Source organism: Boleophthalmus pectinirostris, unplaced genomic scaffold, assembly GCF_026225935.1.
Source record: "Boleophthalmus pectinirostris isolate CB_2022bp ecotype Guang Dong unplaced genomic scaffold, ASM2622593v1 HiC_scaffold_9, whole genome shotgun sequence".
Classification (NCBI taxonomy): domain Eukaryota; kingdom Metazoa; phylum Chordata; class Actinopteri; order Gobiiformes; family Gobiidae; genus Boleophthalmus; species Boleophthalmus pectinirostris.
Window position 1 is genome coordinate 10,890,629 of NW_026571541.1, and position 27,265 is coordinate 10,917,893.

General features: G+C 37.1%; 1 protein-coding gene across 4 annotated transcripts in view; it reads right to left on the minus strand.

Moving 5' to 3' along the window:
* Positions 1 to 499: 499 nt before the first annotated feature.
* pax3b (paired box 3b) overlaps positions 500 to 27,265 on the minus strand; it is a 52,450-nt gene continuing 25,684 nt past the window's right edge. Inside the window, exons 5-9 of one of the 4 annotated variants that reach the window (XM_055166901.1) lie at positions 17,227 to 17,426; positions 14,129 to 14,294; positions 12,709 to 12,914; positions 5,900 to 6,182; positions 500 to 534 (exon numbers count right to left, since the gene is read on the minus strand). In XM_055166901.1, the coding sequence (XP_055022876.1) occupies positions 500 to 534; positions 5,900 to 6,182; positions 12,709 to 12,914; positions 14,129 to 14,294; positions 17,227 to 17,426 (890 nt within the window). Of the gene's footprint in view, positions 535 to 5,894; positions 6,183 to 12,675; positions 12,921 to 14,128; positions 14,295 to 17,226; positions 17,427 to 27,265 lie in introns of all 4 variants that reach the window. The other 3 variants (XM_055166900.1, XM_055166899.1, XM_055166902.1) reach the window with 3 other exon arrangements.

Sequence of the window (27,265 nt, forward strand, 5' to 3'; positions counted from 1 at the left end):
TTGAACATTTTAAACCTAAAAAATGAGTCTCTAACTGGTCATAAAATATTGAATGACAGTATTATCAAAATGGCAGATCGTTACCATGACAACACTATCATTCCGCTCTACAATAGGTCCTGATGGCCACAATGTTGCCTGCGTATAACAGCAAGTATATCTCCATGTCTCTCCAAAAATGAAAGCAGCGTTTGGCGGTCAGAGTTTGGTATCCGTTTCAGTTCAAATAACATCAACAAAGCCCTTTTTAGACCCCCTTTAATATGCATAAACTGGGGATGTATTTGGAAATAATTCAAAATATTCTCGCTGCTGCTTGGCGTATAGACAAAAAAAAAGTTCCTTTAAGACTTCATGTTTCACTGTTCAAAAGTACAGGGTCTTTCTTCCTTTGTATAATCCTCCATTTTGAAAACACATGGTCCCATATTTGTCTGTGCATCCCTGGAATTTCAGTCCAGACTTTGGTCCTTTTTCGGATCCAGGTGTGGTCCGGCTTTTAGGTGATCTCTGGCCTCAAATAAGGAAGGGCACCTGTGGAAATGCAAAGAAACAGGTGTGAAATTATTACCAGAGAAAAGGGGATAGACAGAGAGTGTATAAAAGAGATATATAGCCGTCATAAATCTAAGTGCATGTTTTAGCGTTTAGCGTGTAGCTCCAGTAACATGTGGACCGTGTTAGCGTTAGGTGTTAGCGACATGTGCTAACAGTGATTTGGGTGTAGAGATAGAGTGAAGTGTGAAGTTGTTGATATATCGACAATTATTGGAATATATATTATACAACTTTTTGATATAAGTGATAATTTACAAATAGCTTTAGATTTATTATAACTGATATTTCAATGTGGCATCTTGTCCTGTGTGCATGGAGATGTTATTGCTTTGTCTGGAAAGTTCCACAGTATTGCATTCAACTTATCTATTTTGGATTTGTTACAGATGTTTTTATTGCTCAAAAACTCCTTAAAAAAACATACATTTTAACTGAACAGATCTGACCTGTAATTTGTCCTGGTGACATAATGTTATCTGTTTGTTTCCCAGGAAGATACAGGCGTAATGCCAAACAGTGTAAATCAATCAAATCTCCATGGAAACAAACGGATGAGAGAGGCTGCACAGTATATCTTTAAATCAATATATCAACACTTTTTAAAAACATATATTTTATCCAAACCTGTTAATATACTCCAACTTATGTACTTAAATTATAAGAATTTCGTAAAAAAAAAAATGTATGTATGGGCATTAGAAGTGTTTAAAATAACAAGTTTAAAATAACTGGAAAAAAAAAAAAGAAGCATATATTGAATCTCGATCAAATATCCTGTAGTTATTGAATATTATGGTAGAAAGGTTTTGTAATCATACTTTTTTATTAAGACTAAAAGTAAATGTCAAATAAGTAGTCTGTTGTATTCCTCCAAGTGCCCAAAACACACGGCAGTGATGACTTACTCGTGGGTTTTAGCTTCCTGTTCTATGCAACCGTTAGAGGACTTTTCTCATCCAAACAATATAATATTTTGTTTTAAATTATTCATCGTTTTGGCAAGGGTCCTAATTACATCAATCTGAAACCAGTGAATAGGAACAGACACAAACCCAAATAAAAACACTAAATGAATCAACACATTATAGTCCAGTCCGGATCCTGGTCTAGAACAGGATCGGGAATCACAGGCTCCATTGAGATCTAATACTGTACATGATACATGGCTCACGATATGATATTATTATGATATGGCCATACTTTTTTTTTTTTTTTTTAGTTCAGGGAATACTCTTATTTTATTGTAGAGCAACCTCTATAAAAATGTGTTTCTTTTTTTTAACGTCACTTCTCTCACTTGCCATATTGTGTTAAAGGTGCACTATGTAACTTTGCCGCCCTCTTTATGGAGATAAGATCACAAATCCTGGAACTGAAAAAGAAAATGTAATTTTCTCAATTGGCCTTAAGTTTTGTTGGCGTGAATAGTTTTCATCACTCACATAAGCAGCTTCTTCAGTTACAGGATACTAGTAAATTCACTTTTTTTTCCTTTCCTTTACCGACCATAACAGCTTGTCAAAGTCTGATCCCGTCAGATCTCAGAAGCTAAGCCGGGCCTGGTTAGTACTTGGACGGGAGACCACTGGGAAAATCAGGTGCCACAGTGAGGCGCCAGTCACCAAAACTGTTATTTTGTGTCCTTAGGCAAGGCACTTCACCCGCATTGCCTAGTAAGAAAGTGGAGTGTACGTGGCAGTTGGTGGTGGCCGTACTTAATTAATTTACTTAATATTTAAAAAGTGGAATTAAGACAACAGTTATTAAAATGCAAAAATTAAATGTTGGAAATGTTTTTGTCCTCCTCCACCCCCATCAGTTGCAGCAATATATCACTCTGTGCTCTCATGCTGTTTTTTAAGAACCAAACACATTTTAGCAACAGTAATTCTTTAATATAAAATACATCTAGTATAGTCATCAAAACAGTGAATATGTCAAATGTACTGCATAAACAAGTTTCATTTTACTAAATAAGCATCAAATTTGTAGTGTGATCGCAACAAAAACTGCTAAAAGATAACAAAAATATGACATATCAATACAATAGCCCACGATATTGATACTGTATCACCAAATTTAGTATCAGGATGTATCAATATTTCAATAGTTTTGCATACCCCTAGTTTAGATCCTGGTCTAGAACCTGGTCTAGTTTCAGTCTATGGTCTCCGAACTTTGGACTCTTCTCCCATGTTGACCTTATAACACTAGCACCTGTTTCCAATATCCACCCTGCCATAGGCTATTAGCATCTGCCCCCCACCCCACCAAAACTACCCCAAAAACTGCCCCGAAAACTCCTTCGCTCCCCTCCGCACCCAACCACACACCCGCTATCCACTCGCTGATTAATCAATTCAAGACGGCGCTAACAAGGTATAGCAAAGTATCAGTGTATCCCTGTACTTTAGTTCTATCTGTATTGACTGAGCATTCTACTCTTTCATTTGTGATTTCTAACCAAATTATTTATGTCGACATGCGCAGCTTTCAGATATTAACTACGCTATTAATTTGATACCCAGTCCCCATTGCAGAGATCTTTGAAGGCCTAAGTTGTTGTAAAGGGTTGCTGAGAGGTCATGGGATGGACAAATCTGATTGGTGCACCCCCTATGGACCGAAATTGGACATGGCGGGTACTGCAATCACACGACGTCGCTTTACAAACTCAGATCTTGTTTGAAGTGGATTTAAACGGTGATTTTAAGTGAAAGGCCTTCTCAAATGTAGAGACGAAATGACAAAAAGCGAAATCGTAGCTAACTGGATCTTTCTGCTTGAACACTGGCTTGATTGCTTTAGCGTTGCAATCAGATGTGAACAATTAACCCCAACACTTGTGGCCGCGCGGTCGGGCTCGGGGAACATGCTACGCTACTGCAACGTGCAACCGCAAACTGCAATTTCAAAATACGATAGGTGAGTTTACATTATGTGCAATGAGGCGCAGGATCACTCACGTACTGCTGATGCATCTAATGTTATTCAGATGTTAATGCGACTTCAAACAGAAATTTAACGTCACTTCATGTTTTTAAAATTGGCCAATATTTAGACTTTTAGATTTAGATTTTATTTTTCTTGTCTACAAAATTGTGAAAAAAATATGTATTCAAATTCCTATTCTATAAAGTGACTGAAGTAATACATGAGATTCTGTTTCAAAAATATACTTTTATTCTTGTGCCGCCTAAAAATAAGAAATCCTAATTATCCTGATTGGGATTTGAATGGTAAGCTCTATAGTTTATGGGCACATCATAAAAAAAACATACCCATATCACCAATGATACAGCGATCACAATACTAAATAGGGCTGTGCAAAAATATCAAAATATCTTTTAATGTGATGATACAGTATCGATATCATGGGCTGCTGTATCAATATATTAGAAGAATATTTTTTGGTATATTTTACTAAAATTATTTTGTTACAGTGCTACAGTTTTGTTGCTTGTTTAGAGAAAGGAAACTTGTTTATGCAACACATTTGACATTTTCACTGTTTTGATGATGGCCATTTTTCAGATTCATTTTGCACAAGAAGTGGTTTAACAAAGACTTTAATATCACAGCCATGATTTAGCCTTTATTTTTTACTAAACTGCATCGAATCGTTTTGAAATCTATCGTACCGAATCGAAAGTGCACTGTATCGAGGTATGTATCACATCAGGGTCCGGTCAAGCGGTAACGGAGGGAAACAGGGGCAGATTTTTTACATTCAAATAGCTCTTATTCAGAAACTAGAGGGAATAAATAAGGTATCAGAATGTAGGAAAGAGTTAGCACTCCAAGAGGGTAAAGTTAACCCTGCAATATTCTTTCAAGTTGTTGACAAAAAATTTTAAAACTCATGTCGGTAACGGAGGGAATGAAATATGCAGCACTTTTAACGAATAACACAAGATATGATGAAATACATCAATTTATTTACATGATTTGCAAATTTGGGAAATAATTTTTGTTCCATGTTGCATACATGGTCTGTTTAAAATGTATGTAACTTTAGAGCCAAACATGGTACAGAAAAAAAGGTAAACGGTTTCATAAACTAGAGTACATATGTATCTGTTGAATACATTTTTATATTAGATGCATTAACTTGAATTTTTGGCCTTGCTGTTTACTTCTGCTTGGCTGGGCCCATCAGCAACTTCTTAATGATACCTAATACTAACATAGGATATTGAATCCAAACCCTGCTTTTACCAGTGCATATCGTTGTTGTGCCCATGGGCAATACACTTAACTCACTTTGTCTATAGTATGAATATACTGTGTTAGTACTGCATAAAGGATTATATAATGCACACTCGGTTAATTGAATTCATTTAAAGTTATTATGATTAAAGCAGATTGGCAGCCTCGCGTCTGTCAGTCTACCCCGAGGTAGATGTGTATGTGTGTATAGATGTAGAGATGGAGAGACTGAATAATGAATTGTAATTTTATAAGCTAAACTTTTTCTTTTTTGTTACTTAACTGTGTATTTGGTGTTGGAATAGCATTGTCTAATGTACCCAATCCTTTTTGACAAATTCAGTGCAAACTAGGTACATTTGCTGCTTTTTGTTAAAACGGTACATTTCAAGTAGTTGTTGACATCACACAGGACTGTGTTTCTGAGTACAAGACATCTGTTTGTAGGGGTGGTGTTTGATGTGTGTTTGACCAATCATACTGTTCTTACACCTCCACACCCTTCCCCCCCCCACTCCATTTAGGCTACGTTCAAACTGCAGGGCTTAATGCTCAATTTGGATTTGTTCGTGAAATCCGATTTTTTGCGAGGTCATTCACATTTCCAATTAAATGCGATTTGTATGTGATCTCCAGTGTGAACTTTAAACGCCCTAAAAGTGTCCCACATGCGCACTGGAGGAAACGACGATGTCACATGCAGCGAGTGTGCTCTGTGTTTATGGAAGTAGCCTAAACATAGAACGTTCATACACAATTTGCATATTACGAGAAGAATGTTTGTGCACATCTGTGACATGTAGGTGGGATGAATGTGACCTGGCCGTTCGGACTGAAGTCGCATGTCAAAAGATTGGATATGTATCAGTTTTAGGAGCACATATCCAAATGGCCTGGGTCGCATTTGAAAAAATCGGATCTGTGTCATTCAGACTGTCATTAAAAGACCAGATACAGGTTGCCTAGGGGTGAAAAAATTGGATTTGGGCCACTTCAGGCTGCAGTCTGAACGTAGCCTTAGTGTTCCAGGTACTGCCCAGTTTAGCAGCTCTATTTGGAATGTGGTTGTATTTGTCAAACTTGAATTTAGTATTTAGTAAAAACAGTAATAATAAAGTTGTATTGACCTTACTTTGTGCGTACTGGCTGTATTGGTAGGGCCCCACATGGTCCACGGTGTACGCAGGAGAGGTGTAGGCTGTGGGGGGGTGGTAGGACTGTGAGCTGGGCAGAGAGGGCAGAGCGGCCATGGAGGGCACGCTGCTCAGACCCTCCAGGCCCTTCAGGTGCTCCATGCGCTGGCTGCAATTTGATGCCATGCCAGCAGGGGGCTCGAGGGCGCCGGTGAGCGGGGAGATGGCGTAGTCGCTCTGGGGCTGGTGAGGGACTCCACCGTGGTTTAGCAGACCCATCACCTAGAGACATAGGAAAAAAAAAAAAGATTTATTTGGTAGTTCTGTTTATATATTAGGTTCTCAAGAGTATCAAAAATCAGATTTAATACCAAAACTTATATCAAAAGTAGATACTCATTTCAGGTATCAATATTACAAAAAATACATTAACATGACAAAATTTGAGCTTTCCTGAACAGTTTCAGTATGACTTTAAGTAGTAGTAGTAGCAGCAGCAGTAGTAGTAGTAGTAGTAGTAGTAGTAGTAGCAATAGTAGCAGTAGAAGCAGCAGTAGTAGTAGTAGTACTAGAAGCAGCAGCAGTAGTAGTAGTAGAAGCAGCAGCAGCAGCAGTAGTAGTAGTAGTAATAGTAGTAGTAGTAGTAGTAGCAGTAGCAGTAGCACTAGTAGTAGCAGTAAAAGTAGCAGCAACGGTATTAGTAGTAATAGTAGCAGTAGCAGTAGCAGTAGTAGTAGCAGTAGCGGTAGTAGTAGCAGTACTAGTAGCAGTAGTGGTAGTAGTAGTAGTACTGGTAGAAGTAGTACTAGAATAGTAGTAGTAGTAGCAGTAGCAGTAGCGGTAGTAGTAGAAGCGGCAGCAGCAGCAGCAGCAGCAGCAGTAGTAGTAGCAGTAATAGTAGCAGCAGCGGTATTAGTAGTAGTAGTCGCAGTAGCAGTAGCAGTAGTAGCAGCAGTTGTAGTAGCAGTAGTAGTAGTAGTAGTAGTAGTAGTAGTAGTAGTCCCAGTAGAGATAAAATCAGGCAAGAATATTACAACAACATTTTCATGGAAACAAGCAAAAAAGGCCAAATATGAGTCAGGTTTGTGGAGAGGCAAGCCCGCTTAAAGTAAGAACACATGCTTTTCAATGCAATAAACACAACTATGGAGAAAAACAACATACTTTTATTTTAGTATATTTTTGGCTAAAAGTTAAGTATAGGAAGTTACATGCGTTAAATGTACGATAGAGCTGTTTAGTGTCATACTGTGAATAATTCCAGGCAGAGCAATGACATCCCCGTAGAAACAAGAAGCTGACGTGTCATTACGGAAAAGTTACACATTGAGCAAACTGATCAAATATCTCAAACTTTTTCTCTTCAAATCCTGCTGCGTTGAGTTGCTTATTACATTTGGGTCTATCATTCTCACTGAGGAAATCCCCCACTGAGCCGATCAAAGGGCTACAGAGAGGGACATCCAAAGCGTAGGGGGCACCGTTGAGCACGAATTAACCAATTTGTACCAACCGCACAACCTCCCAAACTCCCAAACTCTTTTCTGACACCGCTACGAATGATAACGCAGACTTATCTCCGTGTTGTAGATATTTAAACACAGATAAGTTGATAGGAAAGAGACAGAATGAATACTGCCGTTTGGGAAATCCTCTGGCGCTTGTCCTGGTCCATATTAGCGTCAGATAATTCAATTTGAGGGAGATTTTTTTTTTTTTTTGGACAAAGAACGGATGGAAAAACACCAAAGGGCAAAGCAGACTCCAGACTAGGATTGTGTATTTAAGGGGACATAGGTCAAACGATTTGGTCTTTTTTTTTTAAATGTTGGGCTTTTGTTAGAGAAAATTAAGCTTTAACACTAAAAAAGAAAATAAAATCACTCTTAATAGGTGTTTTTTAGCTGAATTTCCTGACAAAAATTATAGACAGTGTATAAATTTATGGGACGATTTTTGCTGTATCTATCTATATGTTATTTTCTTTTTTAAATGTTGGGATTCTGCTACCAGCATTTAAACACTACAATTAAAAAAATAAAATAATCTTGAAGGTATTTTTTAACTTTTTTTTTTTTTTTTTAAATGTGCAAAGCCATGGTAAAAAATGCAGACAATGGGGCAATTATTGTTTGCAAAATGTTGACAAATCATTCATTAAAAGCTATTACAATCCAAACCTGAATTAAGGATATATAAAATTATTTCAAATGAACTCACTCCAATAGTTAAAGGTTGTAGGAGGCTTTTTTTTAGTTTCAAATTGTCAATGAAAGTTTAAAATACCATTATAGAGACGTAGCAGCCTTGTAATTATGATGACCAAAAAAAAAAAAGAATGAAAATCTATCAACTGTGGACGTAGAGAGGCCATATAAACATCAGCCAATAGATACCGAGGCTACCTCATTATCTATTGGCTGTTAGGTTGTCAATCAAACTCCCTACATTTCTAGTGTAACTGACTCGCCGGCGCGCTGGGATTACGTGGTTTATGCAGCGATTCTTAAAGGTTTTTTCGAACTGTAGCTTCCTCGCAGTTGGCACAAACTTAGTCAAGATGGTGGACAAGAATCCACGACCAGTTCGCCGCAAAAGAAAGTCCGTTTTTGAGGTTGCTGAAAGAAGAAGAGAAGGGGGAAAGGAGCAAAGCCAAACTGAGGTGATTCTTGGAGATCTCTTCCAGCGATGGCGCGACTGTAACAGACGAAGGGTCTAAAAACTGACGTATCGGTCGCTGAATTATTTCTAGACAGGTCACTTCAACAGTAATTCTGAACACGCACCGGCTGTCAGCAAGTGTGATTTCTAGAGTAAGGAGGCGGGAGGAGGTGTTTCTACTGAGGGAGATGTGGAGGAGGAAGGTGGTGTCATGTATGCGCAACATCTGAAAAAGGACTGTCGCTGTATTTCTCTTCTCTTAAAAAATCCTCTATACAACCTTTAAAAAAGAAAGAAAAAAGTGGAAAAAACACACAGAAATAGATGATATATTTGTATATTTTTTAACATAATGATTTTTTTCCTTTTATGTTGATTTTATATTTACTTTTGTGGTCCATATATACTTGAGTGTTATTATCTCTAGGCCATAGTGCATCATACAATTTTCATTTCTGTCTTGTTTTTCATGTTGTTTCCATTCTTCTTGGAGGCTGATGTTTCTTTTTTTTTCTTTCTCTTATCCATCTATTAGGGATGAAACACGAGATCGGGTCCATGAGAACAAGACAAGAGTATTTTTGAGGTTCAGTTTACAATTTTTTCCTGACAATTTTTTATTTACTATTTAATATTTTTGCTGCTGGCTTTTTGGAATTACAGCTTCTGAAGAAAAGTAACTCGCTTACACTTAAACACATGGGGGAATAATAACAAAACCTGTTCTTACCTATCTATTTATCCATCTATCTGTCTATCTATCTACCTTTCTCTCTATCTCTGCATCTCTTGTGTTGTGCCTATTGGCCTCCTGCTGTTTCTAATGCGTTACATCCCTGCTCTGTGCTCTGATACTGCTGGGGATGGTTACGAGGCTGAGGGCTGTGCTTGGGTCTTTTAACGCAGACCAGGTCTAACCTCCTCTGGCTCTGAGCGCTGTATTACTGCACACACAAGGCCCACATGGTCCTGCTTAAGTCATTTCCCAACAAGAGGAGACACACAGGAGAGAGAGGAGAGAGTGAGGAGAGAGAGAAGAGAGATTGGAGAGCTACCTAAACCTGATGATGAAAGATTTGGTTGTAATGTAAGCGAAGAGAGCTATAGACTAATAAACTAATGTTATATCACTATCTGGAAGTATTTGAACTACTGACTATTTTTGGTGTGCTTATATAATTATCTTTTCTTGAACTCCTTTTAATTGGAAAATCTTATATTTTTGCATGCTGCTCTTTACTTGATCTGAATTGTGATTTCTAAACTTTCTGTCAACAGTAAAAAAAGTATAGGTCAGTGTAGCATTCGTTCTTTTGAATTTCAATGAAGAATTAAGTAAAATGGTAAAACAGTTTGTTATTTCATTTTTCCATTTTAGTGTCAAACAAAAAAAACATATTTCGACCTCTATTTCCAATATTTAATTAAAATTTAAAGTCTCTGTGCCTATTTTAATTTGGATATTTTATTCTCTCCCCAGAAGTTCTGCTGCTCAACCCCCGCATCTGTAATAAAAGCTATTTTTCTATGGAGTGAACTGAACAAAGTTTATCGGTGCTACTTGTTTCTCGTCATGGAGTTCAACAATGACTTTTTAAGGCACAAAAGTAAATGCGTCGCTATAAAAGAAGAGAACATGTTTGTCCACAAAATTGCAATGATTTTTCAGGTAAATCGTTCTAGCAGCAGAACTTCTGGGGCAAGTAAACCAGAGAGAATCAAATATCAAAACTGAAATAGGCACCGAGACTGTTTTTTGATTGGTGTTATTTGAACTTTAAATTAAATATTGGAAATAGAGGTTGAAATCTTGAAATAATGAAATAAACTGTTTTCCCATTTTATTGTTTTTCATTCTTAATTGAAATTCATAAGAACAAATCGTACATGGACCAGCACAGTGCCCCATCTTATAAACTTACAAATAATGCAAAGCAATATCACAACTTGAACATGATTGCACTCTATAATTCTCATAATGCATTAGTAAAAGATATTGGTGATCATTAGATCCTGCTTTCAAACCTTATCAAGAGCATGTTAAATATTTAGGTCGCTCTGAGTTCTCCAATATCCTTCATTGAAGAAGGCTCTTTGTGATTGTCTCTGCTCTATAGTTATACATAATCTATGACACCCGTGGATTATTGTGTTACATTTTGGAAATTTTAACTCAAAATATTGATCTAAAACCACTTAGTAAAAGAAAAAAGTCCACTGACTCCTGCATTGGACAACGGTGGGGTCTAATGGGAGCAGACATTGACATACACGTCATCACAACAAAAAGCTGTCAGCACCTCCGATGAATAACTGCACATCACGCTAGCAAGAAGTAGCTTAAATTAAATAACGAAGTAAGTACAGAGCAGTGGGCGTATGCTGGTGATGGTGAAAGTGGGGGTTCAAATAACATATGGATAATAAGCAATTAGGCATTGCTCAAACATGCACAAATCACTCTAAATACAAACTTTGAGAGGGTATATGAGAAGAAAAAAAGAACAACTATAACATGATTAAAAGCTCAAAAAAGTCAAAGTCAAAAAAAGTGCAAAATACACCTGGGTGTCTTGATGCTGCATTGTGATCTTGCTGCATAGACAAATGGGTCAAATGTAGGGCTGTGCATTCGATCCAATTTAACCAACACTGAGTCAGTCATTTTTAATCTTCACTGATCAGCTTGCTTCTTTTTAATGGAGAGCTCCAAAGCCAATCCTCTAATAATAAAAGAACGTGGTCTGGCTGTTAATAAAAGTCTGTCTTGTTTATCTTCATCAAGTTACTAATGAAATCAATCAAATGCAAAGAAGAAAAAAATAGAAAAACATTGCTGCTAAAAGCACTTGTACATTTCTGAGTGCTTTCGTCATGTTGTCTCGTCTCTGTCCCAAACACATGTGGACCACCATCGCTCCGGGGCATCTGGACTAAACAGGAAGAATGTCGGGACTTCAGAGGCTGTCCATATGAAGTACGCACAAATACACGGCAAATACACGCCATTCAAACACAGGAATGTCCAACCAAATATGTAGAGAATGCTTCAGAGGCCTCGAGGGACCATATTTGAACACAAACGTTATGAGGTGGTATCTAGGTACACAATTGTACTGCAGTTTGTTTAGGTCATGTGTATGATAAGTCTGTGTGCGATATCATAACATCTGATTTACGAGAGGCGAAGAGATAAGTAAAAGGTTCAATAGCGAAAGTACATGTCAAAATGTAATGAAAGAATATACAAAGTGTTTGATAAATTTGACAAATACAATGACATTTTTAAACTAAAAGTAAGCGTTCAAATAGGGACTAAAAACCTAGGCCAAGGCATTTATCAGTGAATCAGAGAATTAAATTCTATTTTCATATTAAATAAAATATGTTTATCTATTAGTCTGATTCTGTTTTAAAGAAAAAAAAAAGTTATTTTGTGTCAAATTTTAGACCAAATTTCCGAACGGTTAAAAAAAAAAAAAAAAGGGTAAAATTGAAATGGCAATATATATTCAGACTAATTTTGTTTCCCTTGATGCTTTAAATAAAAATGTAGATCACTGCTTTTTAATAGAATATGCGTCTTTTCATACACATGCTGAAAATATTACTAATCTGTATTGCTCATTTTTGCTATGTAAAAAATGATATAAAATATGTATTCCTTGCAATTACAAACAGTTTAATTTTCTATGATAATCGCATTATCTGGTCTTCAGGTCCTCTGTTGTTTCTGTCTTGTCTCCTACATTTGAATTAAACAAAGAAATTACCATATAAAGGCTTTTAAAATTTGACACGTAACTTGTAGATTTTTTAAAATTTGTCATAAAAGGCGCTAATACCTGATTTTTACTATAAAAAATGTGAAAAACCAAACATTTTTCAATGATTTGCAGTGGTTCTTATGCATTCAAAGCATCCTATGTTTTTGTTTTTTGTTTTACGCTATAAGTTTCTCAGCATTTTTCACGACGTTTTTTGTCATGATGGTAAAGTTAACAACAACTAGCATGTGAACGTGTACTTCATAATTAACGAACAATAAAACACTTTCTAATTAAATGCAAACATGACACAGCAGACTTATTTTGACTTCAAGAGCTGCTTATACAACATATCTGTAGTGGGGTAAGACAATTTTCACCTGTGGAGAGAGTCCGTTGCCTAGTGCTTGGTTGATAGGGTTGGCTGGTCCTCCGGGGCTCACGAAGCCATCGGAGTACCCAGAGAAGGAGTGTCGTCCCGGGGCCAGGCAGTAGGCCGTGCCCCCCTCTCCCTGGGTCCCGCTGGAGCTCTGGTGTCCTGATGAGGGGGGCAGAGGCTGGGGACGGTGCACTGTACTGGGGGGGTCTGAAACTGGAGACGACAACATATTTCAATATTATACACTGCTTTTTAAAGGTGCGTTGTGTCACTTTTCTGGTGGAGGGTCCGTCAAATGCTTTATTCCATGGAGATGTTAATGATTGGATATTGTTGTCTGTACAAAAGCGGCTGGCCACTTTCAAATTTCCATCAGGAAGTCTATCTGTCAGAATATCTTAACACATTTTTAGAACTACAGTAAACAATATATTCAAATTCATTTATGGAAAGTGTAGTTATTGTTACATGAATTGAAAGGTACAGTAAAGTTTTCGTCCATTTTCACAGGAGTGGAAATCTGAGGTATTTTGAAATAAGTGTAGAGTCATGACTAACTCTCTTTGACTGCTTGTGTATTTTAAAGGTTAAGAGAAATTTGGGGAAAAGAATATGCTGTAAAATTTGTTTTATGCTTCTGTATTTTTTGGGGTTTCTGAGAGTTTTTGTAGTAGTAGTAGTAGCAGTAGTTGTAGTAGTAGTTGTAGTTGTTGTTATAGTTGTAGTTGTAGTTGTTATAGTTGTTGTAGTAGTAGTTATAGTAGTAATAGTAGTTGTAGTAATTGTTGTTGTCGTAGTAGCAGCAGTTGCAGTTGTAGTAGTTGTAGTAGTAGTTGTAGTAGTTATAGTAGTAGTAGTAGTTGTTATTGTTGTTGTTGTAGTTGTAGTAGTAGTTATAGTAGTTATAGTAGTTGTAGTACTAGTTGTTGTAGTAGTATTTGTTGTAGTAGTACTTATAGTAGTAGTAGCAGTAGCAGTAGTAGTTGTTGTTGTAGTTGTTGTACTAGTAGTAGTAGTTGTTGTAGTAGTACTTATAGTAGTTGTTAGTTGTTGTTGTTGGAGTTGTAGTAGTTATTGTTGTCATTGTTGTTGTAGTAGTAGTTATAGTTGTAGTAGTTGTAGTAGTTGTAGTAGTAGTTGTAGTACTAGTTGTTGTAGTAGTTGTTGTTTAGTAGTAGTAGTAGTAGTTAGTAGTAGTAGTAGTAGTAGTTGTAGTAGTAGTAGTAGTTAGTAGTAGTAGTAGTAGTAGTAGTAGTAGTAGTAGTAGTAGTAGTAGTAGTAGTAGTAGTAGTTGTTGTTGTTGTTGTTGTTGTAGTAGTAGTTGAGTAGTAGTAGTAGTTGCAGTTGTAGTATTAGTAGTACTAGTACTAGTAGTAGTAGTAGTAGTAGTAGTAGTAGTAGTGGCATAAATTGGCCCTTACCTTGTGCTATAGATGAGGGTGGGTAGGAGGTCTCTGAGAGCTGGTACGGCTGCAGACTGGACATGGCGGAGGGAGGGAAGCCCCCGGGGATCAGGTGATTAAACGCCATCAGCTGATTGGCTCCTGCCTGCTTCCTCCAGCGCGCTCGCCGGTTACTGAACCAAACCTACAACAGACACACGAGGTACGATAGTAATTGTATACAAATAATACAAAGAAATGATCTATTGAGTGATGTTTAGTGCCTTTTAGAATAGTGAATTTTAGAGTAACCTGATTGAATAAAGAAAAGAAAGTCATTTAGCTCTTTCTAGATTTGTTGAATTGTATTAAAAAGATGCATATTGCAAATGAATTGAACCTTGTTTAGTCCTGGTTACAGTACACTAATTTACTATGGCTGTAGAGGTAATCGGATTTCAATCAAGATCAAGATTCAGTCATTTCTAATCGTCAAAGATCAGCTTGGATCCTTTTAATAGAAGTTAAAAGTGGTTAAAAGTCAGTTGAGGAAATTAATACTGAAAATGTGTTTTTATAGGAGAAAAAAATTAAAAAGCGAGAAAAGTCAATACAAGAAAGTACTGAGGAAATATTTCTCAGCACTACCATTTACCAATTCATAATTTTTTAATTTATAGTTTTCAAACATAGGTACATTTTACTTGCAATTTATGTTTTAATAATAAAATACCGGTAGTATGAAATGACAAATTAATACAAGAGTCACATTTTAGAACATTTTTAAAGGGCCAAAACTACATGTTTAGCTGTTTTTATTGACAATAATTAGATTATTTGTTTTATTTCAAATGTGCATCTTTAACATAATGGATTTTGACAATGAAGGTAAAGAGTAGAAAATAAAACACACAAAAAAACAAAACAAAGCTATATATATATATATATATATATATATATATATATATATATATATATATATATATATATATATATATATATATATATATATATATATATATATATATATATATATATATATATATATATATATATATATACATATATACATATATACCTACATACACACATACCTTGTACATATACACATACATACATATATACACATACATATACACACCTACACACCTGTATACATAAATCTAGCCATCTCAGATAAGACATTAAATACAGTATTTCTAAGTGTGAGTGGGACGAAGTGCGACCTTATAAGCCCCCCCCATATTTTGTAATTTATGGAGGAAATTATGGTACTTCAGATTTTTCAGCCTTTGAGATGTGCTAATTCAATTCATTCAAAAGCTTCAAAAAATAACAAGCTCAAAAACTATACTCAAATGACATGACATGACTGCATAAGAACAGAGCGTGAGTCCATCTGCTTAACCCTTCCCCATTTGAATTCTACGGGGAAAGATTTACACTATTTTACAACGGTCTGAATGTGCAGGAGGCGAGGCAGAGCTGGACTACAGGGACAGTGGTCAGATCAGTGAGTGTGGCTGTGTGGGCCCGGATGATCCTCAGCAGGTTAGAACAGTTAAATACAGGGAGAGTCTGTTAAATAGACTTTATAAAAAGGCGGGAGAAATGCGATGTTTGCTCAGATGTGATGCAGAACATTTTACGGCTCGCTGTAAAACCACGAGAGAATTCAAACCATGTGAGGCTACGAGGATAACGCGTTTCACATTTAGAGCAGAGGAGTTGGCTGAGCCAATGGAAGCATATTTACAAACATTTGTAGAAAGAAAAAAGAGAATTTTGAAGTAAAAATAATTGTTTATGACTAATTTCTTTCATTACTTTCCGTTCTGTTTTAATAATCAAGTCTTTGTGTTTGATTTAAAGTATAAATTTTATAATGAAAAACTGAAGTAGGTTGACGCAAGATTTTTTTTCTTCTTTTTTTGCAAGTCACCTGTACTCTAACCTGACCTGACCTACAGCTTTCACAAAGGTCAGATTTTGTGTCAATTTCTACCTATTCTCAGATCATAAACCTCTCCGGTCACAATCCTTCAGTTGTTTTAGAAACAGCTTTTTATTGTTAGCTTTGGCTCTAACTACTGAGGCTAAACCATAGATCTATAATAAAAACCGGATAATGCATTCCCCCAGTGTCCCCGCTCCAGACGACTTGTGGTCGTTCCAGGTACTGCAGCTCCCGAGAGCTTGGGCCCAGTTTTTGGGAATTCAAACTGCCTGAGTTTGGCTGACAGAGCATCGACAGCTTTGCGGGAGGCGCTAGTCACTACTGAGGAAGTAAATGCGGAAGTGAACATTTTTTTTGGGCCCATGGTCCATTGAGCAAAAACCATTGAAAACAATATGATACCATCTTGGATTCATCTTCCAGATTTTATTATATTTCTATGGGCCAAACTCCCAACACAAGCCACTGAGCTCTGCCCATTCACTTAAAAGAGCAGCCTTGCTTGAACCTTGATGATATCTGGGTAGTGTCTTTCTAAGCCTCTGCTCTCTGTGCTAGCTCCTCGCACGAATATATGTCTTTATAGATCTTTTTCACAATGGCCGGAAGTGGCCTGGTGTATGGTTTGCCAAACTTCTGGTTAATGATTTTCTGTGGCAGAATGTGTGCCCCATCACCAAATCTTCAGCCAACAAGGTCCACAAAGGATAAATATTCTTCCATGCAGAATTTATCCACAACTATCAAGGTAAGAAAGACAAATGTTTAAAGGTGAACACTGACTATTATTAGCGAACTAATAACTACTATTATTACTGATTACTGATTCTAGAATAAAAAAATAAAATAAAAAAAATTAAAAAAAAGATTTCATGATGTCAATATTAGGGTAGATTTGTGCAGTTCAAATGCGAGACATGTCTGTAACATAAATTTTGCTCAGGAGTAGTTCACTAATGTGTCGTCGTTGTTCGCCTTTAAGTTTTTGTCTTTCTTACCTTGATAGTTGTAGATAAATTCTCCATGGAAGAATGTTTGTACTTTGTGGACCTTCATGGCTGAAGATTTGGTCATTTTGCTATAGAAAAACCATTAAGTAGTTGTGCAGACCTATAGCGGGGAACTTCTGCACGTTGTAAATAGTCTATTGTGTATGATAGCTTAGTCTCTGTAAGCTCACCTGTACTCTCGCCTCTGTCAGCTTCGCCCTCTGTGCCAGCTCCTCGCGGGTGTAGATGTCTGGATAGTGCGTGCGTTCGAAGGCTCTCTCCAGCTCCTCCAGTTGCTCTGCGGTGAAGGTGGTTCTGCTGCGGCGCTGTTTCCTCTTCAGCGGCAGGTCGGGCTCAGACTCCACCTCTGAGCCGTCGTCCGACTGAGGAGCTGGAAAAGGAACAAAGATACAGAGTTAACAAAGTTTGACTTCAGTTTAGATTCACTTTAAATGCATACATTTGTGTAGTGATTTTCTACTCCCAAGATAGAGCTGAATGACTCTGGAAAAATGTGTAACTGGAATTTTTCAGACAAACATTGCAATTGAGGTTTATTTTTTAATAATAGGATCCTGTTCAAAGTTCACATTTTAAACATGCTCAGAAAAACTGGCAAAATTGGCCGCGCGCCTGTTACCATTCACTCGTGTGTTGTGTCGGGGCTGGGTGTGTCTGAGCTGCTGCAGGTAGGCGATTATTGCTCTAAAAACTCACTGTTTCGCTCTAAAAGTATATTAAAGTAACTCTTATGCCATCAACTTCCCTAGATGCCTCTTGCGTTCACGATGAAGTGCTGTCGTGATCCTTTGAGCTTAAACTAAGTGGAACTGGTGAGTGAACTTTGTTTGTTGCTGTGCGGAGCTAATGCTAATGCTAATGCTAGCGCTCCACATAATACATTCAATACGGAGCTGTGAGCTGGTGCTGGTGCTAGCCTCACTTGTTCACATTCATTTATATGACCGCTTTTAAAGGCGATATGTATATATATTCTGACTAATACAATTTATTCTTTTTTGTGCTTATATTGACAACAAATAATGATTGATATGACCCTGTTAAAATGTTAACTTAAATAATTTTAAATGAGATATTACCTGTTGTTGGAAATATTTTACAACGGAGTACTCTTGATATTGACCAATACTGATACATGTACATGGATGGAATAATTATTCTGATTTATTATGACAAAATGTTATAATGTTTGAAAATGATTTATAGTGACTTAGTTGTACTAAATAATTTTATTACTCACTGCTGGTCCTGTTTTGCACAGGCCAGGTCCCAGAACTGAACTTTTCCAAAACTGGACTCTCCGGAAACTGGACTTTCCAGAACTCTCCAGAAACTGAACTCTCAGACACTGGATGGCGAGCTAAGGCCTAGAGCCCGAACCAAACCAAGAGTGCAAACATCTGCCGGTGCGGTAGGAGGCGTAGCAGCCGCTCAACCACACACACACTCACACACCCATTGGGCCCCTCATAGACTTTTCTGGAAATCACTCACCTTACCATAACCATCTCCGGAACTCTCTCTTTTGCCTTTCACTTAACTCTGTGTGGATTATATTAACACTTGCTGCTGCTCAACTGCAATTGGACTAAGGACTAGAACTCATTGAACCCCTCATAGACTCTGAACTTAATCACACAAATGTGCACATCTGTAAATATTGTAAATACTGTCTGTTGGTACACTGTAAATAATAACACCACAACTAAGCACTACAATCTTGTGTAAGTGTTTCATTAAACACCTCTCTTCCCTCCGAGCCGAACCCTGTCTTCTGATCTAGCCTATTACCATTACTATTTTTGTTATCACTATTACTACTACTACTATACTTCCTTCTGTGGCATTGTATAAGTGCTACATTTGTCTCAAGGCACTGAAGCATTTTACCACTCACCCATTCACACACACAGTCTCACACACACTGGGGGCTTAAGTGTCTTGCCCAAGGACACATTAACAGTATTCATCTGTGTGACAGTTGGGACTAGCCTGATTCATCAGCCGCTTTCACTTCGTAGAAACTGTTTGACCTCGCAGTGTTAGAATTCATTCGCTCGATGGTAGGCGGGTACTTTATAATTTAACCAATCGCTGCTATTTGGTCGTGACGTATGTAACGCGTCGCTAATGGGGCTAACTGGTATATTAAGCTTTTCCCAAGTCCCGTAGGAAGAAGGACAATAACGTCTTTCCCCTTGATGAAATTAACCAAACATTCTCTTTTTTCCGGTTTTAAATCCTCAATCTCGGGAATCGTTGCCAACACAGAATGTACGGCTCTTCCGGGGTATTTGCAAACCGTCTAGTGTATTTTGATTCCTGACTTAGTCGCTGGAGAGAAATGAAATTGAGTGGAGGCACTAGGTGGCACCAGCTTGGCTAAGTTTGGATCCATCCACCACCAACAATGTTTATGACGAGAGCGAGATTTGAACTCGCAACTTTCAGCTCAGAGGATGAACGCTCACTGTCACCCTTTACATCACAACATTCTAAACTGCCTACAGTGAATTTGAAGTTTAACTGTAAAAATGCCGATATTGAAGCTTTCCAAAATGAAAAACAGAAAGTTAAACAACTTCTCTGTCAACACAAATGAACTAAAGTGGAATTATTTTTCATGTTAACTTCAAAAAGTATTCAACTTCAAAGACGTGATTGTTTTCTGTTGAAAGGACCTGAAGCTATACCAAGTTTGTGACCCCATTCCCTGACAACAACAACAACAAAAGCACATGGTTCAACATTTGTGGATTTTTATTTCATATATTTCTTTCAACAACATTGAATTTCCTATAGAGTTATATAGACCCCTGCCCTCCATTTGAAATCAGGATTGTGTTCAGTTGATTCAATATAATTAAATAAGTAAGTAGCCTATAAAAAAGTCCAAAGATTCAAGATTAAACTTTCTTAAGCCTAAGAGTTTGATGTTTAATTAGATTATGTTCACCTGATTACAGCCATTCACACTGCCTTAAGAAATCCGGTAACTTCAAAATGTAGTAAAAGTATATATAAACACAGGATTAAATCTGAGCAAATTTTGAGTTTGATGTTAAATGAGATTATGTCCAGCGGATTAAAGACATTGACCGCTCATAAAATCATATAGTTTAGTTTGAAAAGGTGTCATACTGTGGCATTATAAGGCTAACGGTAGGTTTGTTGCTTGGTTTCAAATTTTCAAATTTCATATCAGTTTCACATTCTATAGACCAGTAATATTTAATACAGATGGAGGGCAGCAAAAATTAATATTGTTAAAATGCAGATTTTTGTTGTAATACAGTGATTTCTTGAGTCTAATCAGTAACAGAAATTATGAGGTTCAACATTTGTGAATTTAACTGTTGGGTATTTCATTGCAATTTCAGTGTAATCAATATGAAAAATTGTCTCTTGCCCCCAATATGGAAGTATGATAGCTCCAATCTTCAAACTCTAGAAAATGAAAATCACTAGTTCAAATCTATCTTGAATAGCAGTCATTTGAATTTATTGCTTCTGCTAAATACAGCAACACCCAAATACGGGAACCAGGGTTAAAATATTTCCCAAATTTATAAATTTAAGTTTAATTTTTGGTCCTGTACTCATTTTCTACCATCTTAATAATACGAAGAACAGACCATTTTAAACTGTTCCAGACTTATTATATATGCACATTCCTACCCTCAAATTCTTCACGTCACAGAAATGTTAACTACTAGCAAGCTAACAGCACACCAGTGTTTCTTCTAGGTTTGTGGACCATAAATGTATTTTATAGTTAGTTAGCACACACTGGTCTGATTTAGGCCCCAGGAGCTGCTTTTACAGGCAAGACATATTTTTAATGCCTTGTTTAGAGATCTGCACAAGGCAATAGGCAAAGATTGTGGAAAATTGTACAAAAACATTTTCAAATGGGTTTTTCAAATGTCTCATCAAATTACCCACTTGCAATATGTCTTGGAATAATCATCAAAGGACTAATCAGAAGACAATCTGGTATCTACAGTGACAGAAGTTCAACAAAAATACACATATAAAACAAAATTACTACTTAAAAAAAAATTCTAATAATCTTTAACCCTTGCAGTTAAGTTACATTTCACCAGTTATAACCCTTTTTACACTAGCAGGATTAAGTCTATCAGGAGCCTGCGTTCTTGGGGCAAACAAACCTCCATTCACAAAAATATTCCGAGTCGTAGCGATAATCCGTCTGATGGAGGCTCCCAGGGCACCGTAGGGGATTGGGATAAAGAGCCCAGAATAAAACCACAGATTTGGGTCTGTGTGAGAGAGAGGGAGCGGTGACAACCAAAACACGTTTCAGCCTGGACTATTCCAATTTGTAACATTGTTTTTTTTTTACAAATGAATCTATTATTATTATTATTTGCACTGGCTGATTATAGAAACTAAGCCAGTCTTGTTCAAACAGGTGCTTACTTTTTCTGTTAATGTATTTTTACTACAGTATTTATTTCGTTTTTAAAGGCGCATTTAGTTGTTGAGGGTCCGCCAACTGCTTGAAAAATAATTATGTTGCCTGGAATGTTCCACAGTCTGGTATTGAACTTTTCTATCTCCATGTAGGCAAGTTTACACATAGCTGGGTATGTTGAGAAATGACTATTTCCCTCCGTCTGTTTTCCAAAATAACATTGTGCACATAGCATTATTTTCAAAAAAGTTTTAGTTTACATCAACCCACATAAATACCCCATAAAGCACCATAATAACTACGCCAAGCCTCTGGGCGGCACCTGGATTTAGATCCTAACCTGTAGCATTTATTTCATTACAATTGTAAGTATTACTCAGAAATACCTTGCAGCAGGCTCGCCTCTCCACAGATGTGTTAAAGAAGTGGCAAAATTGCTGACCTCCGAGCCCTCATTTGTCTCTGGTCATGGATATGATAAAAATGATGCAAATGCAAACACAAGAGAAGTGTTTGCACTAGAAGAAATGTGACTGCTGCTCTGAATGCTTCATCATCATCATAACAAAAAGGGAAACATTGGTCGCACTTTTGGCGCGTTAGCTCCTAAAACTCTGTTTATCTCACTTTACACGCAAATGCCAAACTGGAGTTTTCCAGAATCTTCACTCTAGCCAGAGTTTTTAGACATATTCGTTTTCAGAGGCAAATTTACCGTTTGCGTGTAAATTTGTGTACAGACGAAGGGAAATATCTCCATTTTTAAAAATACCCATGTACGTGTAAATGGGGCCGTAGACAAGCAAGTGACACCAAAAAACCAAGTGGCATTCCACCTTGTTCCACCTTGTGATGTCATGAATTGGTAGTTTTCAAGTTAACATTTACCTTTAGTTCAGTGGAGAGTGTTTGAAATCATCCAAATGTTTTTAGTGAAGGTGTATGGAGTTTAAAAACACAGTGGAGCACATCCTGTATTACTACATGATATCAGAAGGTGGAACAGAGTGTTTTCTGTTGGAGAGAAGAACTCAGCCTAAATATGCTGGATTTGTGTGTTAAACAAGTGTGAATGAAACAAAACACAACTCCAGGTACTGTATGTTTGTGGTGAGGACATTATAACAGATTAAAAAAAATAGCGTAATATGGGCCCTTAAAAAAAATAAAAACATCACTTTCAGCTTGAGTGATTATTGTAAATAATATACTTTGTGACAGCTTTTATTCCTTGTCCTTCCTCTGATCAAACTTAACACAACTGGAGTTATTTTCTAAAGTCCCGGTTTTAACACTCTGCTTCACACGCTCTATTGGCGCGATGCTGAGTTCACTAAGGCCTTTATTTTGTGTGTCACACTTAATTAATTCCCCCTCGGCACAAGTAGGGGGAAGTTTTGTGTGCAACAGTGTATTAGTTCCCCCTCGGAAACAACAATAAAATACAAGGAGTCCGAATAGCTGGGGGCCCCTCATGTGAAACTGATCCTCTGGACTCGATTGGCCGACAGCGGTGGGAGTCGCTAACACGCATTAGCCGCTAAATTGGTAAAGAAACATTGAGGCATGAGAGAGGGCCACAGCCTGAGGAACAATATTTTCAAAAGAATTTAAACGAAATACACCGCCTCAGGAATTTTACTCGATCAATATGGAAAAATTAAGACGATGGTTTTTGTTTGGGAATGTTTGTGATGGAGAATGCAACTGTGAAAACTTTACGCACAAGGAAGGCATTTTTCTGGCATAAACATTCACTTAACAAACTAAAGCTGCTGTCATTTATTTTAATTTGTCTAATCATAACTATTGTGCAATTTTGTTAACATTATGGTTGCTATAGGTAACAGTTACGGAATTACCTCTATGTAGGTCATGATCTGCTGCCTGTGTCCAACTAGGAAGTGAAATTTAAATGATAAACTTTGGCAAAATTTAACCAAAGGGCTCTTAGTTGCTACTTCTAAATCTTAATGGGCGATATCATTTTGATTCAATACCAAGTAATACTATGGTAAGTATTGCGATATCAATCCAATACCAATGAGTTTGGTATAAAAATAAAAAACATTGAAATTACTTGTTTACGAAAAATTTTTACCTTGCCATATAATTTTCTCTCCAACCTGACTTGAACTGATCTAAAAGTTGAGAATGTGTGCAGATAAGATAAAAAGTAAGCATTTCAGTAAAGATTTAGGCTACACGACAACACTCCTGGATTTTTTTTTTTCTTTGCGGGTTGAAAAAAAATCACATCCCCACATGTGTCGGAGCAATAAATATTCACATCCATGCAACAATGGAGCACTGAGTGAAAACGATGTAATACATATGCCACACCTGTATGTGGTGCTATAAACAGGATACAGCCAGAGCCACAGAACACACAATACTACAAAGAGCGCATGCGCATAAAGTTCTTCCTGCACGGGCTTCTCTTCTGGTCACGTTTTCTAAAAGCTGCGGTTTGCTTGTCCGGTTTGCATTCTCAGATTTCTCTACTCTGGAACCCGTTTTCAAAAAACACCATTTTCCCCCACCCAAAACGCCGGCTCCATGTGGACGAAAGGCCAAAATGAATAAAACCTTCAGTTTCGACCAAAAAAACATTGTTGTGTGGACACCACCTAATATGTTAATTAACAATGGAACCGTTAACACTTCAACTACAGCTAAAAATGACATCTTTGAAAAGAAGTAGGGTCCAGTCATACACATTCTCAAATAGGACACTTGCGCCTTAATATTAGTTTTATAACAATATAACAAATAAATTTGTCACAAAAACTTTTCAATATATGGTTATTTTGGTATCGATCCACCCATCACTAATTAGTTACATATAGTCAAATCAAAAGGACATTCACTATAAATAAAGTTATATTAAAAATGCCTAACATTTGTCTTAGTCCTTCTTTTGCTGATTTTGTAACTGTCCAGCCCAGACAAGTTTGACAGCCGGTAAGACATTCAATACAATGTTAATTATAAAAGTTCATCCCATCATACCAAAAATGAAGAAATTATCATAGAAAAAAGAAAATATTGCATGTAAACATTGTTCTCAGTCAAATTCTACCAAAAAACTTAAAAAATTAGAACATACATTATAACTTTGGATGATTTTGTACACATGAAGTTTCTCAAAACTATCTCCGAAACGCAAGACATGGATGGTTTTCCTGAGGGCCGCAGTGAGGAATGCCTATAGTCTTCCCTGTTCTTATCAGCGTTCACGTTCCTGCACATTTCACAGGGATTTGAGTCTTCGGAAAGCTGGAAAATCCTTAATCACTTTGGAATTACGATAGGTTCTGTGGGCTACTGGGTTCAGACACATCCAAGAGCACGGACACAGTGGCACCTCAGAGGGTCTGGGGTTTAACACTGAGCATGGGCACAAAAGGGCTGAGGCCTCTGTGTTGGTATCAAACAAGCAAGATCCAAGATAAACATGTAACATTTTACAATATCTAACTACACTTTCATTAGCCTTAAAGGTGCATTGGTTTGTTGAATCCATCAAATGCTTATCTTCATGGAGATGTCATTGCTTTCTCTGGAATGTTTCACACTATGACATTAAACCTTTCTATATTTATATCAAGTTGCAGGTCAGATCTGTGGAGAGGCAGCTGTGCTCACAGCCAGAATCCATGTTTTTTTTTTTTTTTTTTTTCAAATTACAAAAATAAATGTAAGGTAAAGATGTTTACCTTGTGGAACATTCAAGAAGAGCAATGAACTGTCCATAGAAACAAGCAGGTGACAGACCCTACACCAGAAAAGTTACCCAATGCACTTTTAACAAATTATTAATGAACTATTTGTAATAGTAGTTTTGGAGTGTGTGTTTGCTAATGAAAAAGCATTTTTGTGAATGTGTTGGCAAATATAAAGCTACGTGCATCATCAGTTAGTTTGCATGAGCTGTTGGAATGAGTGGCTATAGCACTAAAGCTTCAAAGCCAGAAGGTATCTGGTTTGACTCCTTAGCGGTGTTTGTTCTCTCCATTTCTGGGTTGTTTTTTCTAAGCACAAATGACATGCTCAATAGGCAAAATCCTCCAGAAGGTTCTGATCAAGATCTAGAGATAGGTCCCCTAGAGATAGGTGCTGCAATGAAGGTGCCCCAGCAATGTTGACCTTAACCTTAAAAATCCAGTTTGTCAAGAAGTTAGAACATTTCACTAATAACTGAGTAAATATACGTGTAGGTGTTTGTGTAATCCCTCAATCGTCCAAAGGAGAAATTCAGTTTTGTCAACTGGATAAAGTTTTTTTTTTGATTAAATATGTTCCTCAGCTCATCCATGCTGCTTTTTTTTTTTTTTTTTTTTTTAGTTCTGGTCAGAATTGAAGAAGTGGCTTGGATGAGCTGAGAAACGTATTCAATCAAAAAACCTTTGTCCAGTTGACAGAATTTAATTTCTCCTTTGGATCTTACCTGGATGATTGAAGGATTACACAAACATCTATATGTATATTTACCCAGTTATTAGTAAAATGTTAACTTTTGTTTTCTCTTTTGCTATACGTATAGGTGAAATGAAATTTTAAAATGTACAAAATGTATTCATGATTTTTCAGATTCTAGATGGGACGATGTCATACTTTCAGATGGGGCAAGAGACAGACCTATTGATTGCACTTTACTTCTCCATATATTTAAATGAGAAAGCACAAATGTTCAAACAAATAATTTCTATTATTGACTAAAAGAACTCACTGTATTACAACAAAACATGCATTTTAAGAACATTAATTTCATCTGTATTGAATATTATAGTCCTAGAGAATGCATAGTGCTAGAGAATGCTAGCCTGATTCATCAGCCAGTTTCACTTCGTAGAAACCGTCTGACCTTGCAGTGTTAGAATTTGTTCGCTCAATAGTAGGCGGGTACTTTTTTTCATTTAACGAATTGCTGCTATTTGAACATGATGTATGTAATGCGCCGCTAATGGGGCTAATTGATATATTAAGCTTTTCTCAAATTCCGTTGGAAGAAGGGCAATAACGTCTTTCCCCTTGATAAAATTCACCAAACATTCTCTTTGTTCCGGCTTAAAATCCTCGATCTCGTGAATTATTGCCAACACAGAATGTATGGCTCTTGGCTGATTGGTTGGTGCCCAGACTCGCACTTTCGGGGTTCTTGCAAACCATCTAGTATATTCTGATTCCTGACCTTGTCACTAGAGAGAAATGAAGTGAGTGGAGGCACTAGGTGGCACCAGCCTAGCTAAGAGAACGCTAGTGTCATCAGAGTCCTAGCAATACAATGGGCCCTGCCTGCTACACCAGCCGAGTGAGATCTGATACTTTTGGTTTGGTGGGCAGAACTTTTCCATGGAAACCAAAATAATGACTAGTATCTAAAATGGATTGGGTACACTCCACAGAGGAAATAAGGCAAAACCAAAGAAATGTACATGAGATCCACAGACGCTCAGCTCTGTTCTAATGAAGGAGCCTTTTCAATACGAGCACAGTCCACTTGTGTTCTGCTGACTCACTCTTTCTGACTCACTTCTACATTGACACGAGGCTGAGAGATGCCAGCCCCAAACGCATACGTAGATCTACCAACACTGCCCAATGCCCAGAAGCAGTGGAAAATAACAGTAATAATTGTGTGTTTTGCCAGCAATAGGTGAATAAGGTACAAAACATTCAACTCCATCAATTCATGTGCTTAAAATAAGTTGTTAAGACAATCTGTTTTGGTACTACTGCAACCAACACAATTTCCAGATTTTCAAATA